General features: G+C 37.1%; 1 protein-coding gene across 1 annotated transcript in view; it reads right to left on the bottom strand.

The window, feature by feature from the left end:
• The window catches only part of LOC117986978 (sorbin and SH3 domain-containing protein 1-like), a 170944-nt gene that overhangs the window by 127768 nt on the left and 23336 nt on the right, over positions 1-19840 (bottom strand). The window contains 4 exon segments of the mRNA XM_034973939.2: positions 1942-2323; positions 2325-2950; positions 6689-6744; positions 9550-9701. Coding sequence (XP_034829830.2) covers positions 1942-2323; positions 2325-2950; positions 6689-6744; positions 9550-9701 — 1216 coding nt within the window.

Below are 19840 nucleotides of genomic sequence, written 5' to 3'. Positions count from 1 at the left end.
TCTTATGGAATGTTTGTCTAAAACAGAAGGGGAGTAAAATTGCTATAGAAATATTAAGATTCCTGTTGCAAAAGTCTCAGTTTCCTCAAGCTGACCAAATTGCGAACGTCGGTTAATCTTTTACAAAACGACTACAAAGTAACTAGGTACTTACTTTTCTTTTTGTTCCCGGTTTCCTGTGCAGTCACTTTCTTAGTTTTAGAGTTTCGTTTTATGTTACATGTTAGTCGCTCGATAGCTTTTAAGTATCTTTTTGCTAACTTTGTTAATTGTCCTCCGCTTGGGGTCGGTATATTTCGTTCGAACACCATCACCGACGGTCTTTTCACATCCAGAATCAACGCTATCATCTGATTCGGTTGCAGATGATTCCGATGGTGGGTGAAAAATGTACGGGCTACTCGTAAAACAGGGGGAACTCATTTTTGATACCGGAACCGAAATCTTTAGCCTGAATTTTAAGTGATTAAGTTAAACGGTGCCATATAAAAACTATCACAATTTACTCGCCATTTAAGATTGTACCTATATTAGGAATTATAGATTACAGACTTCATTTTTATAATTTGAGATTTTGCACAAATGACTTTGGTCTTAACTTAAAAAATGTACAACTGTGCTCTAGGCCAAAGGAACGACTATTCAGAACGAGGTCTATAGAACGTTGAGCGATGCCGTCGGTGGAACTACTTAAGGATTTCGGGTCGTTTCCAGGTCGTCTTCAGAGCGTGACACCACACCCATCGGCCAGCCCAAGACCTTGTCTTGTCTCTTTATCTAGAGCAGTCATTCTGATAAATCAACTATAAATACCTATTGTAGCAGCATTGCTAATTCTATTGATATTATGATGATATCTTATGTAAAATATAGTTAATCTACTCATATTATACACAACTTATTATTCAGAAAAATCCATGTAAGACTACCTATCTATTAGACTTCGATTTTTAAGAAAGAACGCCAAAAAAATTAAATCTGCTTTAATATTGTCCTCGAGATAAAATCATATTCTATGTACCTACACCGTAATATTCTAAGAGAAAAATAAATTCAATACAAAATATAACTCGAAAAAATCCAATTTAATATTAATATCTCAGAAATTTACCGAAGTTTGAAAATCTGGCAAAAAAGGCAAAATGCTTAAATTAACGAAGCTATAGAAAAATGATCTAAAAATATTTGAAAGATGGCTTCACTTAAGAAAATATTATAAGAGGTAAACAAGGCGCTAATAAAAGCCATAGAGCAAAATAAGAAGAGAGGTAAATATGTTCGAAAACCAAAATGGATTGAATATCTTCAGCAATCAGTTTTTTACATAAGAAAGTGAGTTTATATTAATTTAGGTAATTTTTGATTTCTTTGTAAGTACTTATAGAAAGAGGGTTGATGGCAAAAAAAATTAAATCATTATTGCGTGCCACAAATCTTGATTTCTATCATTGTGTTTACACGTAAATGAATAAAAAATACCTTATAATATATAGATAGCTGGCCTACTCCTTTTGCTCACGTTGACACTTTTCCAGTAATGCTCCTTGACAAGCCTTCCATTATAAATCATTTCACCAGTATTCGGTCTGCATTTTTATTCATACTTTCAAAGATTTGATGGTATAAGTTCATGAAATTGTTTTTATATCCATCTTCTTAAACATAACAGGCACGAGTAGATCATTAAGGATATTTTTTTTAAACATAATAATACATACCTAATTATATTTATTTCGAAAAATCTGCGAAACGTGACCTTGTCATCTTGTCTGTGCATCTTGTTTACCTTGTTCACTTGTTTTAAAATATATTACTCAGACTTATTGACGAGCTCATTATGTTATCCAAAATTGCCTCCAGCACCCTATCTGTTTTGTATTTCTATTATGTTAGATAGATAAAACAGTAGAAAAAAGTAATTATGAATACAAAATTACTTACCTACATTATACTCTTTGCGTGGTGTCCGGCATGACGGTGAACAATAATTTTCTTGCTTGGTTCTTCCACATTCTGTATCATTTTTGTAAAAACTGTCATTTTCTATCGTTGTAGGAATCAGATGTTCTTTCATAACACGATCTTTTGATAAAGGTCGATTTTGTTTATTATTGTACCTTGAGAGTTCTTCGGAAGAATTTAGTGTTCCATTTCTGTGGTTATGGTCACTTTCATTGGAGCCATTAAGAGTAATTTTTTTAATAGTCTTTATTTCTTCAACTTCACTAATTTTTTTCTCAGTTATTGTTGAATGTTTGATTACCTTTTCATTTGATTGAAAGTTCCCATCACTTTTGGAATAAAATATTGTTTTTTTCACCAAAAGGTGATGAATCATTTAATTTATCTTTAGATTGTTCATATTGGTGAAAATCACTAATTCTGCTGGATTCAAATGGATTCCTATCTATGTTTGTATTATCGTCGATAATTCTAAACCCTGATGGTTTGGTTTGACTATTAGAAAATGTGTTATATTTATCATTTGCTAAATACTTTGGCGATGTATGAGAATTCTTTGGTTGTGAGTCGTTATACATAATATTCGGTATACTACTAGGCCCAGAGTCAAGTTTTTTTGAGAAAAATGATGATAATTTTAAATCGTGATCATTATTATTATGTGTATAGGAATCTGATTTGTTTCCGGATCTACTATGTAAGGGAGAGCTTGAAACTTTTCCATTTGGAATAGGAAGTTTAGAAGAATTATAATTTAACGGTAATGTGGAATAAAAGGGATTAGTAGGATGAAATTTTGGTGGTTCTTCAGACAGTGCAACAGATTTTACTAGAGATATTGAGTTAAAAGTTGAATAAGGTGAGTTGAGCGATAGAGTTGGGGATTGTAGTTTATTATGTGGCGATTGCGGTGGTCTTATTGTTGCGTAGACAGGTGCTTGTGGTGTCGCTATTCCACTGTTTATATCCGATATCAGTTGCGATGGTCCTGAAACAAAATGAGCTTATATTAATTATGTATAAAACAAAATTAAAAAAACTTATTTTATCACATTAATTAATTGACTCTCATTAGATTTTATCAGTAGAAAGCTACATTATTCTTGAGTAACATATACTACATATTTTTTTTAATTAGAGATTCCTACGAAAATTGTAATAAGCTCTTCTAGGTCACTAGTTTAGCTGTTATATTTCAGTTATATTATTTCGTCACTTTTATATATTATTTACAACAAACATCTATTTTATTTTATTTTATTATTGTATATACCTACATTTATTCTAACTCTATTCTGTTAAAATAGTTTAATTATAATTTTAAGTAATCTCTTTTGGCCTTCTGTTATACCTAGATTTAAATTTAAATAATAATTATGTATTTACGCTGTTGATTACTTTCAAATAAACAAAATAAAATAAAATTCCAATTTATTTATAACAGCGATTGGGTTGCTTTTGAAAATATAATTTTCTAATCCATACTGATATTATAAATGCAAAAGTGTGTCTGTCTGTCTGCTAGCCCTCAAAGATAGCTTGCATCCCGGGGAAGGACATAGGCTACTTTTCATCCCGGAAAAATCAAAGTTGCCACGGAATTTTTAAAACATGAATCAACGCGGACGAACGTGTAGAATATGTTAGAAACGCTGCAACGCTTTTTAAATCAGAATTTTAATTATTAAAATGGAATTAGCCGTTAAACTGATTCCAGACGCATTACTGGATTCTAGATTAGATTTCTTTGCGGAATATTAAATTTCCTTCCCTGCATGCCGTGGATTTCCTGTTGTGTGGGTTTCCGGATCGCTTCGCATGCACGTGATTGCATTAAATAAAATGCATTTTATAAAAGGAAATGGCTTTTTAAAGTTGCGGACATGACTTCTTTTAATGCATGATAAATTAAACAGTTAGTGGGTAAGTATATGTTATTTAAATTAATAAAACGATTTTTATAGCCTTAATATGTAGATTATCGGTGTAGGATGGACTAAAATTTAAAAGAAATCTAAATTTTACTGTTTTGGTACCTATGCTCATTACGCTCAGTCGGAAGCAAAAATGATACTAAACATGGGTAATGGTAATAAAAAGAAGTTTCTACTTTCAATGTTATGTACCGAGGATCAAAAAAATAATTTGTAATTATGGAACTCGCGTTAGGTAAGGCTGAGAAAAGTGTCGATAATGAAATAAATGTAAATTAGCAGGACGTATCTAAACAGTAGAAACCTTAATAAGATAAAAAACGTTATTATATTCAAAGAAACATTAAGAAAAGAGCATAAAATTACTTAGTCCTGAAGTACTTATTACTTAAGTGCATTGTTAATCTCGTTGCAATTAAAACACCTAGGTATTCGGACAGACCGAGCGTATAACTTAAACCTTTTCGTATACTTTTGTACTTAATTGCTGGTCTAATCCATATTTTCTTTGAAAACTAACTATAAATTAGATAAGCTCTGTCTTTACCAACAGAATAGTAAAAATATCTTTTGTAGAGCATTAATTGATGACCGCGTCTCTTAATTGGTTCTTTTCTTTGAGAAGCTTACAAAAAAGAGAAGGAGACGCTTTAAATTATAACTAGGTAGGTACAAAATCGCTGAACTAAATGCGACCTCAATGAATATAGTTGCAAGTGAAGTATCCAGGGATGAAGGGATAAACTTTATCCCTCTTTGCATCTAATGGCGAGTCTAATCAGTCGTTTTTATCTGAGCACTTCCCAAGCTTAAATAAGCTTAAATGGTATCGGACTTTCTCTATCAGTATCATTAGAAACAATTCTAACAACCTACCTACGAAGATAAATTAACTGATGTTTGTCACGCAAGCATACTGATTATTTTCAGCTCTTCTACGTCCTGTTGGTATCGGACCCCCGGGCCCCGCCCGTACCTACGTTTTTGTGAATCAAAAGAATAAGAGGCTTTCAATTTGAAACTGAATGCTGGTAAACAGAATTCTGCAATAATAGTGCATTCTAAAACAGATTTTGATTTATTTTTATGCATCAAATATTTTTAATTATCGTCCAAAATGTCGAAAAAATACGACTGTAGTACGGAACCCTCGTTGCGCGAGCCTGACTCGCACTTGGCCGGTTTTTTTCGGGATGAATATTTTTACACCTTGGGTTACATTATTAAAGTTTTATTAGGGATCCCTTATTTGTTCTGCTGGTAAATATAGCCTATAGCATTCTAATGGTGAAAGAATTTTTGAAATATGTAGTTCGAAAACTTTTCGAGTTTATTCGTTACAAACATACAAAAATACAAATCTTTTCTCTTTTTATATAAAGACAAAAGTACGTTTTATTTCTCATTTGTTTTACAATAAAATTATCTGGAATTATGAGATACTAGCTGACACGCCCCGGCTTCGCTCGGGTGAAGTTTAGAAAATTGGGGGAGGTTGAATTTTTTTTCTCCGTAAGAACTATCCTCGTACTTCAAGGAATATTATAAAAAAGAATTAGCCAAATCGGTTCAGCTGTTCTCGAGATTTGCGATGAGCAGCACATTTAGTGATTCATTTTTATATTATAGATACTGCGAGGTCTTTTTCCTATTACATTATTTATGTACCTATATTCACTTTCACTGTCGAATCACTACTGTGGTGCGGATTTATTCGACCCCTACGTACTGCAGCTGGTACGTTGCGGTCGGTGCCCTTTGTGGTTAGGATAGGCGCTTTTTATTGAGGGGTTAACTGTAATCAACTTTTTTATTAAAAAAATTTAACAGACGTGACTAATACCAATTTCTCTTTAACTAAGCGTTCGAATCTTATATTACAACTAGCTTATGCTCGTGATTTCGTCCGCGTGGACCTTTCAAACCCCTATTTCACTTTTATTTAGGGATTGAATTTTCAAAAATCCTTTCGTAGCAGATGCCTCCGTCATAATAGCTATCAACATGCCAAATTTCAGCCCGATCCCTCCAGTAGCTGAGCTGTGCGTTGATAGATCAGTCAGTCAGTCACCTTTTCCTGTAATATATTTAGATGTACATAATCCGCGACAGGTTGAGTCTAGATGCGAACTAAAAAAGATCACCGACGACGGATCAAAACAGCACCTAGAACTGTTACCATATCTAAATACTTCTAAGACTAAATTTTACGCCAGAAAAGGTGAATCTTAGTAATTTCTAACTTTTCCATAAGGGTTGGGTAGGTAAAAATGGAATGGATTGGAGCCCACGAATTTCAGTACGCCACCTAAACCGGTGTGGTTCACCTGTTCAAGACTTAATTATTTTTTAATTATAAAGTATCCATTTCACATTAACAACACATATTATAAATGCGTGTGTTTGTTTGATGGTTTGTTTGTTTGTCCTTCAATCACTTAGCAACGGATCAACGGATAGACGTGATTTCTTGCAGGGGTATAGTTCAAGACCTGGAGAGTGACATAGACTACTTTTTATCTCGAAAAATCAAAAAGTTCCCACGGAATTTTTAAAACCTAAATCCACGCAATTGAAGTCATGGGCATCAGCTAGTCATTAATATTTTTGATTGCCTTTTGAAAAGGAAAGGATTTCATTGTACGAAAAAGTTTGTCGCTACTAACGACTAACGAATCTATGGTGACTTTTGATAAGCTTTAAGCAACTTTCAGGGAATTCTGTCAGTCAGTGAACAAATTTTTAGAACTTTAAAATAACTTATTCTCAAAGTAATTAATTTCCAAACTTACTTTTCAACTCTGCAGCTTTGCCAATAGATCTTCTTCGCGGTGACATCTCTCTATCTCTGCCAACAAGAAAACTTAGATTAATACACGCATGTCAGCAAGAAGTTACTTTTCAAAAGCACACAAATCTATAGATTCCTCAAATAAAAATTCAGTAAGTGGAAAACTTGGTAATATTGAAAATCATAATGGTAACTAATATTTTAATTTATAAATAACAAGCACATTAGTATATTTCGTGATATACACAATGAGAACTTGTATTGGATATTTCAGATTTGCTATGACATCATAGCATAGTTGGGGGTCCCAAGGTGCTGGAATGGCGACCTCGCACCGGAAGACGCAGTTGGAAGACCCCCACTAAGTGAACGGACGAAATCAGACGAGTCGCAGGGAGCCGCTAGATTCAGGCGGCGCAAGACCGTGGCGTGTGGAAGTCCCTACAAGAGACCTATGTCCAGCAGTGGACGTGTATCGGTTGATGATGATGATGATGATGACATTATAAAACACACACAAACACACACCTAACCGCGTGCCTGATATATCCTACCTACTATGGGTATAAGATTCATCAAAATCTATTAATGTAGCTAGGTACAAAGAAAGCTCCATAGCCTGTTATACTTACTATCAAACATAATTCGTAACCATTTCAGTTATTATAAACCTTTCATTAAAAATCTTATAAAATAGAGTTAGTAGTTCACACGTCACAAGACTCAAATAATCTGATTCGACTCTTTCTATCCTACTAGCCATTTCACTGAGTGGCTTTTAGGAGTTTAGCTTCGTTCATATCCCTAAAGCAATGGCACATCGAATTTCGTGTGAAATAGACAAAGGGCAACAGGATTAAATCGGGCCTCTGGTAACGTAGAATGCAAAATTTCGAGCTGAAAGCTAAAATCTAAGGCTAAGTTTACACTAATTCATGATGTGCTATACTGGGACTTCATTGCCGGTCCTTTTAAATCCTAATAATATTATAAAATATATGAAAGTGTGGATGTTTGGACGTTTGTTACTCAATCACGCAAAAATGGCAGAACGGATTTGGATGAAATTTGGAATGGAGATAGATTATACACTGGTACAGGTTACAGGTTGATTATACAGGTAGCTTGCTGACAGATAGACCAACAGACGGACGGACGGACGGACGGACGGACATTGGGGGGTTAGTAATGGGGTCAGCTTGGCACCCACCGGGTAACTAAAAGTCTATAGTAACGTAGCGGAAGTCGCGGGCAACATCTAGCCAAAAATATATATTGTGTTCACGACCCCCCCACTAGGTGGACGGACAACATCAGGCGAGTCGCAGGGAGCCGCTGGATTCAGGCGGCGCAAGACCGTGGCGTGTGGAAGTCACTACAAGAGACCTATGTCCAGCTGTGGACGTCTATCAGTTGTTGATAATGATGATGTATACTGATTTACTAACTCGAAGAAATAAGATAAAAATGTTGTTACAGTTGTTTACGTCACTTTAGAATCCCTCTGTCGCGGTGTTCAGCGTTTAAATTGCACTTGACTGTGTATTATGTAAATTTAGAGCGCAAATGTTTGCATTGTATCCTTTCCTGACTTGCCGAGGCATTTGAAAATTTCAGGTTTTAATTATGATGCATTGTTAGCAAAAAATATTAAAACAATTTTAATACTTAGGTAGGTAAGTTTCTTAACTTTTTTCAACGTGACAAAATGTTACAATAAATCACATTTTATTCACCAAAGAAGTTTCAGAGGTCAGTTCTGTGTAAAACTTTTTGATATTCCCTCCAAAGAATAAATCAGCCAGTTTGCGTCCACTGCTGGCTATGCCGTCCCGAGAGCGTGCAACCGCACACGGTCCTCCGCCTTCCTCATCCACCCCACCACTTCTCATTGCCTTTTTAAAGTCATCAGTCCAGCAAATTGGAGGTTAACCCACACTGTGCTTGGTAGTACGCGGTCCTCACTCCAGAACACGTAAGCCCCATCGGCCATAGGTTCTGGGGCAGACATGGCCTGCCCACTTCCACTTCAGCTTGCTAATTCGTTGAGCTATCTTAGTTACTTTGGTTCTCCTTTACGGATTTCCTCACTACAAATAAAATTATTGTAGTTCTTGTGAAACTAGGTAAGGATACGAGAAAATTAAAACGGACTCGCAGATAACAAGAGCTGTGTTATGTCAGTCTTGACAATAACGGAGTGCCGTACATTCTTCGCTTCGTAAAGATATTTTATATGCATTTTTCATACCGCGCTCAGAAGCTTTTTCTTAGATAGATTAGAGTCAGGTAGCTATATTTCTTCTAAGAATAATATGCTTTGCAAAATGTATCAAACTTTATATTATTGTAAATATGTTTTAAAACTTAGAACTTCATCATCATCAAGATCAACCCACTGCCAGCTCACTACATGGCCCTTTGTTTTTAAGTGTATCCTGTATTCTTACTCTCTGTAAATCTATTAACAATAAAGTTGTTTTAAATTTTAAATTTAATACATGAGCACTGAGCATGGGTGTCTTCGCAGAATAAGAAGGATTTGGCCATAGTTTACCACGCTGGCCAAGTGCGGATTGGCAGACTTCACACACCTTTGAGAAGATGGAAGAGATGGAGAACTCTCGGGCATGCAGATGACCTCACAAATGTTTTCCGTCACCGTTAATAAAGCAAGTGATATTTAATTGCTCAAAACGCACAAAACTCTAAAAAGTTAGAGATTGAACTCCCGACCTCCTGAATAAGAGCCGGATGTCTTAATCACTAGGCTAATGGTAGAAGAATAGAAGAATCTTACTCACCAATTTTTTACATGGATCCTGAAAATTAACATTAGCGGAATTATCGGAAAAAGCTTACTCATTAAGCCCCAGTCGCAGAGCAGGTCCAGCAGATCTGAGCATGGCATGAGCGTCGGCATTGCTCATGTCCTTCGTTGCTTTCCCGTTGATCGACGTGATGACATCTCCCTCACGGATCCCGCTCAAAGACGCCTTGCGACCAGGGTTCACCTGGAACATTGCACCACTTTCTTGAATATAAATTAAGCGTCTAAACTATCTAATTAAGCATCGAGATTCGGAGGTCGGTGGTTCGATTTCGGGCACCTCTAACTTTTAGAGCTATGTGCGTTTCAAGTACTAATTAAACTATCACTAGCTTTAACGGTGAAGGAAAACATCGTGAAGAAACCTGCACACCTGAGAGTTCTTTATAATGTTCTTAAGGGTGTGTAAACGCCAATCTGCACTTGGCCAGCGTGGTAGACTATGGCCAAACCCCTTGTAATTTTGAGAGGAGACCCGTTCTCTGTAGTGATCACTAGGTGGACGGAAGACATCAAACGAGTCGCAAGAAGCCGCTGGATTCAGGCGGCGCAAGACCATGGCGAGTGGAAATCCTTACATGAGACCTATGTCCAGCAGTAAACATACAAATATTATAAATGCGAAAGTGTGTCTGTCTGTCTGTCTGCTAGCTTTTCACGGCCCAGTAACAGTTAACAGTAAAACCGATTTTGATGAAATTTGGTACAGAGTAAGCTTACATCAAGGGGAAAGACATAGGCTACTTTTGATCCTGGAAAATAAAGAGTTCCCACGGGATTTTTAAGAAATCTAAATCCACGCGGACGAAGTCGCGGGCATCCTCTAGTTATAAATGTTTAGACGTAAATTGCTACTGAAATGCTTGATAAGAATTTTAATTTCCTTTTCAGAGTTAATGACAAAAGGTCGACCACTTATACATAATCTTCACGCCCTCTCGTTGCGGTGGCCATTCAGAATCTGTGGTCTGAACATTATGACGTGTGCGTTCGTGCATGACGGTATGAAGCTCGTTAGAAGGGCGGGATATGATTTCCTAACGGTAAGTAATATGAAAATCAAATTTTAGTTTAGTAGGTATAGTGCACGACGATCAGACAGTATGATACGTCCCGCACACCGCGCTATTCCGCACCGGGTTAGCACGGGGGCTGTGCGGATGAGCGGGGCGTCCACACACCTATTGCCATCTCGACCTCTCGCGTACTACCACCTCTACCGAAGACTTCAAAACAATAATTAAGAAACTAGAAATACTTTAATTTTCTGGGATTTTTATCCCAGAAAAAACACACGCATACACACAGCCATTTTATAAAGAGTAGCCTATGTAACTCTCCAGGCCTTTAACTATATCCCATGCAAAAAACCACGTATATCCGTTAGTCCATTGCGACGTGGTTGAAGGACAAACCAACACACTTTCGCATTTATAGTGTGGGTAGTGAACATGGGTAGTGAACATGGATAGGTATGGTTAGTGATATCATTACTAGATGACACATAAATTGTGTCTACATTCTGCATTAGAGAAAAGAATTGATGCCAGTACGAGAGTGTAGCCGGCTTTATCGCTTAGTGTCAGTTTTGGTACCAATTTAACAAAAAACCTGGTCAAGTGCAAGTTGGACTCGCACACGAAAGGTTCCTTAGGTACCATCGTACAAGAAATAACACTTTTTAATTATTTTTTTGTAATGAAACCATAAAATCACGTATTTTTCCCTTTAGGTACAGTGCTATAAGACATTGCTGCTTGCCAAATTTTATGATTCTAGGACCTAGAATCTAGGTCAACGGTTTGATTCCCTTGACGTGTCTTGACAGACAACGAATTAGTGCAGATCCTATCAGCGTTCCTTTTTTCATCTAAAGAAACGGAACTCTAAAACCGAGTTAGGTAATCCCAGTGCGAGAGTTATTGTTTTCACTTGTTCTCACTTTCACCCTGTAGGTACTATACTTTATGTGTTTCTATAGATACACCTAATGCAGCAGAAAATGGAAATGCGCTAACTACAAGGGGTAAAGGTGGCTGTAAAGTGATCCTATGCATATTCATAAACCACATCGAGGTAAATATCGCGTCACTTTGCCACCGAGCACTCAGAAGTCTGAGAACTTTACGCTTCATTTCTGAAAGTAGTTCCCTTCCTGCGCATCTCTTTCGCTAAGATAATAATGCATGTACTTAGCAAGACCATCTCATGGCAAATATTCCATATAGGTATTTTGCTTATGCAAATCTGGCGTTCCTAATTTTTCAAGTACCTACCTACTATATTAATCTAAGAGCAAATTTTATAACTCTTACTACATAACGGACACAAATACCTACACAACGTAAGTATAAAAGTGTAATTATATTATGGCTTTGCTTATTGTAACGTTGGTACCATAAACAATGCATTCACCAACCGCATTAGTCTCTCGCCGCCTTGCCGCCGGTGAACAAAACTTCAACATTTTCGTCCAAAGAGCACTTTAACAGGAGCACAACTCAACCTACCGAGTTTCTGAGCTCACGCACAAATCACAGTCATTATAAAACACAGTAAAACTACACAATTATGTCGTTAAGCACTCAAAACATAAAAAGAACACAATTGCTGGCAATTATCATAATTTTAATGATGATGACCATGATTGTCCTCATTCCTAAACCAGCACAAAAAGCTCTAAATAAAAGTATATTGGCGTATCGTCCGGTCACCCCGTGAAAGTCAAAGATACTAAGCCAAGGCACGCGATGGTGAAGCCAATTTCATCGGAACATTATATGGGCATTATTCGAATATGCACGCGTGAGGACGCTATTGTTGTATAGGATAGGCACCCGATTGGAATATTAATCTTGTAGAAGGCAAGCTCACGATGATTCCATGTATACGTGCAGTAACTCAATGTATTTTTTATAGGCCAATGAACTTTGCAGTAAGTAATAGTAAGTTCAAGTTTGATAAGCCAGTTTTTGAATGTGCTGAAAATCTAAGTTCAAAAAAGCACTAAGTACATATTTGCTATCTTGCAATACATAGGTTTGCAGGATATCAGATTCCGTTTGTATTCCGAACCGGTGGTAGAGTCTTGATCTACCTTATAGTATGGAAAGAATACCCACATTATATAATTAAAATTACCATGAGAAACAGGAGTAATATTCTCAATTTTTTACTGAAAATGTTACAATGAAACTTAAAGTTAGCTTTATCAAGTTACCTACTGTACCGAAATTGTCCGAAGAACACTAAATGCATTTCTGCGCTGGACAGTCAGGCTGATCCTTTGCGCAAATAATGGGCCAGCCCTCTTGTCACTAGTTGAGGCTATTGACCGAGGTGAAAATTAAACCCTTTCCCAGCTATGTGCTAGGAGCAGTCGTTGCAAGAGCAACAGGAAATGAACCTCAAACCTTTTGGGTTTCAGTGCGTTATTGACCGTTAAGCTACAAGGATTTTGTTACACGTGGCCCACGTGTTGCAAAAGCTTAATCCAACCCCACGTGACATGGGATTTCATTTGATCGCGTAACGCGACTTCGAATATTAAGTATACAAAAGGCAAACTTTACGCAAGTAGGTACTTAATATGATTCATCATCATCATCATCATCATCAACCGATAGACGTCCACTGCCGGACATAGAGTTCTCTTGTAGGGACTTCCACACGCCACGGTCTTGTGCCGCCTGAATCCAGCGGCTCCCTGCGACTCCGTTCGACAGTTCACCTAGTAGGGGGTCTTCCAACACTGCGTCTTCCGGTGCGAGGTCGCTATTCCAGCACATTGGGACCCCAACGTCTATCGGTTTTCCTAACTATGTGCCCTGCCCATTGCCACTTCAGCTTCGCAACCCGTTGAGCTATGTCGGTTACTCTAGTTCTCCTACGGATCTCCTCATTTCTGATTTAATCACCCAGAGAAACTCCAAGCATAGCTCTCTCCATCGCCCGCTGAGTGACTGAGTTTTCTTATGAGGCCCTTACTTAATATGATTTTGTATAAATTAATGAGACACAACTTCTCGTAGCGTCGAGTCGTAGAATATACTCGTATGTATTTTGTTCAACGTAGTCGAGGATAAAATGCTACTATAAGTTTATTACTATGACAGTCGCAGAGCCCCAAGCGAAGAGTTCCGCTATCAGCAACAGCAATTTCATATTTGCATAAGTACCCAGCCGTAAAGATTCCTAATTAATTTTATCATACTATAAGAGCTGCTACCTTTTACTTTATAATATAATGTGAGAGGTTTAAGGAGGTCACTACAAAGCTAAAATGTTAGGCTTGCCTTGTAGTTAGGTTACGCCTTCTAATCAGAGGTCGGGAGTTCGAGCCTTGGCACGGCGACTCTAACTTTTCAAGTTATGTGCATTTTAAGTAATTAAATATCACTTGCTTTAACGGCGAAGGAAAACATCGTGAGGAGACCTGCCTACCTGAGTTCTCCATAATGGTTTTAAAGAAAAATATTCTCAAAGGTGTGTGATGTCTTGCAATCCGCAATTGGCCAGCGTGGTGGCCAAAAACCCTTCTCACTCTGAGAGGAGACCCGTGTTCTGTAGTGAAGCGGCGATGGGTTGATCATGTTGATGATGATTCAATTTTGTTTTCTGTAAAACTCGTTACACAGACCACGCGCTTTGTTGATGTTGTTGATGATGATGTATCTACCATAATATATGGACGTTTTACGAGGAAAGTTTATGCATAAGATATTATTCTATAAGTTAAGTAGGTATATAACACATTCACATTTTTTATAACCTACCCGTGCCAATTGCCAGGGCTAGTTAGCTAGGCTACATGCAAAAATGATTAACTGTTAATATAATTATTAATTATACATAATTGTTTCTCAGTATATAAAAAATCGGCTAAGTCGGAATCGGACTCGTACACGAAGGGTTTCGTACCATCGTATTCAAGAACTATATAATATATTTTTAAATTTTCATGGTAGATATTTTGAATTTTTTTATTATTGCTTGTCATAGCGGTAATAGGAATAGGTACCTACACGTTCTGTGAAAATTCAATTCTCTACCAATTACGGTTCACGACTTCACAAGATAGGTACAGCCCAGTGCCAGACAGACGGACGTACGGACAGACTGACTGGCGGACGGACAGCGGAGGCTTTAATAGGGCCCCGTTGGCACCATACCCGAGGGAACCCTAAAAATCAACACAGTAAAAACACCCCTCATTCTGAAACAAGAGCAATAGCTGGAAAATTTTTGATACAGAGAAAATATACTAAAAAGAAAAGGTAAAATTTGCAAACCTATTGTTTTACGTCCGTGTCGAGATTGTTACTATGATAAAGGGCTGGAGAATGCTCGTTTAAAAGGCTTTCAACTTTTATTCTTAACATTCCTTTCATAAAGATTTTTTTTAATTAACAAAATTATTAATATGTTTTTAAATACTGTTAAGTACTACCACACAATATTAAAAATTACGTTTATTTTTCCCTATCCTTTCACTAATTCTATTTTCATACTTCATTGTGCTTCGTCCACAATTTTTTCTTTCATCAAAACAACAATATTATCATCATCATCAATCCATGGCCGGCCCACTACGGAGCCTACGGAGTATTCATAATGAGAAGGGTTTACGCCATATAGTCTACCACGCCGACCAAGTGCTTGGTTGGGAGACTTCATACACCTTTGAGAACATTATGGAGAACTCTCAGTCACGCAAGTTTCCTCACGATATTTTCTTTCAACATTAAAGCAAATGATATTTAATTGCTTTAAACGCACATAGCTCCGAAAACTTGAGGCGCGTGCCTGGGATCGAACCCCCGACCCCATACAACATATGTGGGTATATTTTGTTTCAACTTTTTAAAAGTTCCCATTCCGTAACCACCAACCTAACAAGACTAACACGGTAATACCATTCATGAAGACGCTTTTTGTACTGAACATATTTCTGTACCCAAACAAAGTTGTACCAAGTCTTATCGTGGAAGTTTTCGAAATGTTGCAGCAGGGGCACTTAGTTTAATTAAAAGTATAACTCGTACAACAATCTGTAATCAACCTCCAAGTTGCCGTCGCGCAACTTAGAAAATATACCTATGTATAGGACTTTCCAGACGAAGTTATAAGTATCACACCTACTTGTAGAAACACAAATTTTATTTATGAAGCTGAATGGGGCAGAGCGTATAAGTTACCGATGGACGTATAGGGGTCCCAATGTGTAAAACTATTCGCCAATTTTTCTACTTTTTAAAAGCTTTTCATTAGTTTGACTTGTTCGTAATTTGCGTCATTTCGTTCAAATTGGTAGGTAACTGATTTTTTGGCTATTTCGAATTGTTCGATTGAGTGGAAATTTTACATGCTCGTGTGGTTTGGATGATTGGTGGGAATTGGAACTCTCTGAAGGCATGTGGCAGATTTTGGACTCCTGGCTTCTTTTTCATGAGTAGGTACTTTTCAAAAACAAATATGGTGACAAAGGCCTGATGAAGGAGATAGAAGATGAGCATTGGAAATATTGTGTCCGTGGAAGGATAGTCGTATTTGAATTTTTATATCTTGTTTTCATGAGTAAGTTTAAACTTTTTTTTAAATTTTTTTAAAGCTTTGAGTTTAAAAAGGGCTTTTACTTCTTATCATTACATCTATTAAGTATTATCTATCTAATTGATTTTAAATTGTTATAATAACGTATTGATGAAATTAAATACATCATGTTATCATATCGTTTCTGAAGTCTGAATTAGCATCGTCCATTTCAGCATGATCCCTATTCTCTCTATTATTTTACATGCTAGAATACTAAGATCAAGAAACGCTTAGGTAAGTGAAAATTGTGGGTTCGATGCGGTCCCATCGAGATTGGTCAGTTAAAAGTCAGATTAGCATTGGAGGCACGTACGTAACTCCGCGTGCACGTGTTATGCTTACTCGATCCCCTATCTGCCTCCTTGAACACCGCATCCAATTCCTCCTATTTATAACTCGTCTTATCAATGCTATTAGAGTGGTAAGTACTACCGCGTTGTGGTTGAGTGATGCCAGTCGAAATGACTCGAAGAAAAAATTTCAAAATAAAGAAACTACTGATACAACAAAGATAAAAACTCTAGTCTATTTATTTCAGTTAGCTTATTAAACAGAGTTATGATATTATGTGCTTTAACTTTCGAAGTTATTAGGTACGAATTTGTAGTTTACCGACCATTACAAAGCATTGTCATACTGAGCACTTAAGTGATTGTGGTTCGTCTCTACCCCTTTGTTTCAAAAGGTAGGTACAGTTATAGTCAGTGGACTTTTCTATGATTCTATGGCTTCTAACCTATGGCAAAAATGAAATCACAGATCGACACAATTTTTATTTGTTATAAAAATTGTGTCGATCTGTGATTTCATTTGTCTATTAGTCCAGGCTAATATTCGTAAAGGTTGAACCGCTTGTGATGATACTTTCGCACGCTTCCGGGGTTATCTAGACTAGAGTAATTAGGCATCTTCTAGGCAAGCGCGCTCCATCTTAGGCTGCATCATCACTTGCCACCAGTTGCAGCCAAGTGCTAGTCTACAAATAAAAAAAAAACATTTTATTCCAGGAAAACTTTTAAAAATCTAGCGGAAACCTACCCAATTTCCAAAAATTTTAATCCAAGCGGACATAAGCTAGGAAAAAGACTACCTACACGAAAACATTATTATGCAATTCAAACAGAACGCAATCGAATAAAAACCTACCACATTTTTACATTAAGCGACCTGAATCCAAGGAAATAGGAAAACGTAGAAAGCCTACGATAACACTTACGTACCGCGCGCGGCGGTGCAAGGATGCGAGAAAGAGAGCAGCCAAGACTACTTTCGTACCCTCATTCATGCACTTTAAAAATAAAGACTTACTTGAGCCTGTCTCGGGTGTGAAATGTAAGACGCGGAGAACTGAATTACTCTCACAAACCTAACGCAGTTAATAGTTGCGAGGGGTCACAAAAGAGAACAATTTTACACAGCAGCGTTCTGTTACAATGAAATGATATTTTTTTATAGTCGAGATGAACTCATAACCGTAGAATAATTTATGCGGTTTATAATACGTTTATATCATAGGTAAAATAACGAAAGTCTGACCCTAACAGGCTCTCTCTCTGAAATATCAAAAATAATTATCATTGTGCCTACGCCAGGGATGACCTTATTTTTTCCACTCAGTTGTGAGTACCACGAAATGGCAAAAAAGTCTATGATTAAAATAATATGTTATAAGTACTAGCTGATGGCCGCGACTTCATCCGCGTGGAATTAGGTTATTTAAAAATCCCGTGGGAACTCTTTAATTTTCCGGGACAATAAGTAGGCCACGTCACTCTTCAGGTCTTTATCTATATACCCATGCAATCACGTCAATCCGTTGCACCGTTGCGAAGTGATTGAAGGACAAACCAGCAAACAAACACACTTTCCCATTTATAATAAGGGCATTGATAGAACTCAAAGAAAAAAGATTACACTTTTAATTTATTCCGTGGTTGAATGATATAGGTAGGTAAGATAGGGTTAAAATATAGTATTCAAAGAAAACAGAAACGCATGAGTATTCTAGTTGCAAAGATTGTATTGAATGAAAAGGAAGGAATAGTTTGGATTATTTTCCAACTTGTCTGTCAAGCGCGAACCTGCGAAAACGTTCATAGTGCGAAGTCACACGCCTACACGCGCGTTTAGTATGTACGTATAACGTCCTACAGTTTCATCGCGCCGCGCTGCCCTCGCAGTATAATTTGTTTGTTTCAGGCTTTACACGAGGCGAGAATCAAAGAGAGCTCCGAGGGGATTACTTTTATGACTTCTTTCGAGAACTAATAGAACTAAAAACTTTTCAAAAGTTCTGCTCCAGAGGTGAAATATGAAACGGAGAAAATGAATAACGATAATATGATGATTCTAACATTAGGGCAATTATACATGGGTTTTTGTTTCTCTTTAATATGATCTTTTTCGAAAGTCTTTTGAGTAGGAATACCTAGTTGAAGTTATTAGATAGATACACGTCTAAAATGATACTTTTATTGGATATCTAGCCAATGATAACAGTCAAGCGACAACTAGTTTTAGAATTTATTTTTATCTATTAAGAATTGGATTACTCTTTGTTTACCTATTTTTTATTCGATTACAAGTTTGTTTATCATGTGAGCCGTTAGTATTTAGGCTTTTTATCCGGGAAAACAAAAAGTTCTTAATATGTGGAAAAAACATACATCAACGAAGACGCGAGCTTATATGTATTTAATCTTATGAGAAACCTACTGACTGAAATATCAACGAACTGTATACCTACAGCTCAAACTGTTAACTCTAGAATTTAGTATTTTCTCTCTGTAACCTAGAATAGGTATGCTTGTGGATTGTGGAAGGGTAAATGAGAAGAGGAAGACCAAAGAAAAGGTGGATATAATACTTGAAATATGCGTGTAAAAAGGGTGGATAATGCATTAAAGAAGTAGGTAAGTGTAAAACAAAGATATTCTGCGGACCCCACGCAGCATGGGATAAGGTCAGAAAAAAGAAGAACGTAGTAGTATGATAGGATTATCAGAAAGTTCACCTGAGCGACATGGGCACGGCTCAGCTAATAAGTATCTTTTGCTTAGATAATTGCAAAACAATCAATTGTTATAGAGAAATATTACTTCAGTACGTACAAGCAAAAGGGTCGTTAAAGTGTTAGCGGACAAATATTTTAGTAAGGCACACACTCATCAGCAAGATTGATTATATTTATTGTTTGTTAAGGAAACATTCGGCACACTCGGTACTCACATTGAACGTATGCTCTGGCGTATCGCTGAGACTCTGGTGAAGAAAATAAAGTTTTTGTACAGAAAAATATCAAAAATTCCTGGCTTTACGGAAGTGTCCTAACAAATATAGCATAGCTGACCTGAAGTGGAAACTTTTTTAGGCGCGTTGGTCGATATTGGGATAAAGTAAAAGCTTCAAGGTCTCGTCACCGACATGCCAATGTAAAATAGTACTGAAGTACTTCATCTTCTTCTTCGTCGTAACACTCTTGGCAGAGGCGTCGTGGTCATCATGAACATGAAGTGACATTTTTGAGGGTAGATGGGCAGATACGCCTTACGAGCATTGGCGACTTCTCTCTGCTGGCCGATAGTCTGGTACATTCGTGTACGGGACCGCCTACAGCGGACTAAATTTGGTCGGTCTATCGCGCAGGTGACCTTCCTCACCCTCTGGTACCCTCCACGTTACCCTGCACTACAAGACGCTCAATGGAGGCACTCTCACGCCGGGAGGCAT

This window comes from Maniola hyperantus, chromosome 12 (genome assembly GCF_902806685.2).
Source record: "Maniola hyperantus chromosome 12, iAphHyp1.2, whole genome shotgun sequence".
Taxonomy (NCBI): domain Eukaryota; kingdom Metazoa; phylum Arthropoda; class Insecta; order Lepidoptera; family Nymphalidae; genus Maniola; species Maniola hyperantus.
Note: the sequence above shows the minus strand (reverse complement) of the source record. Positions and strands in the feature narration are given on the sequence as shown.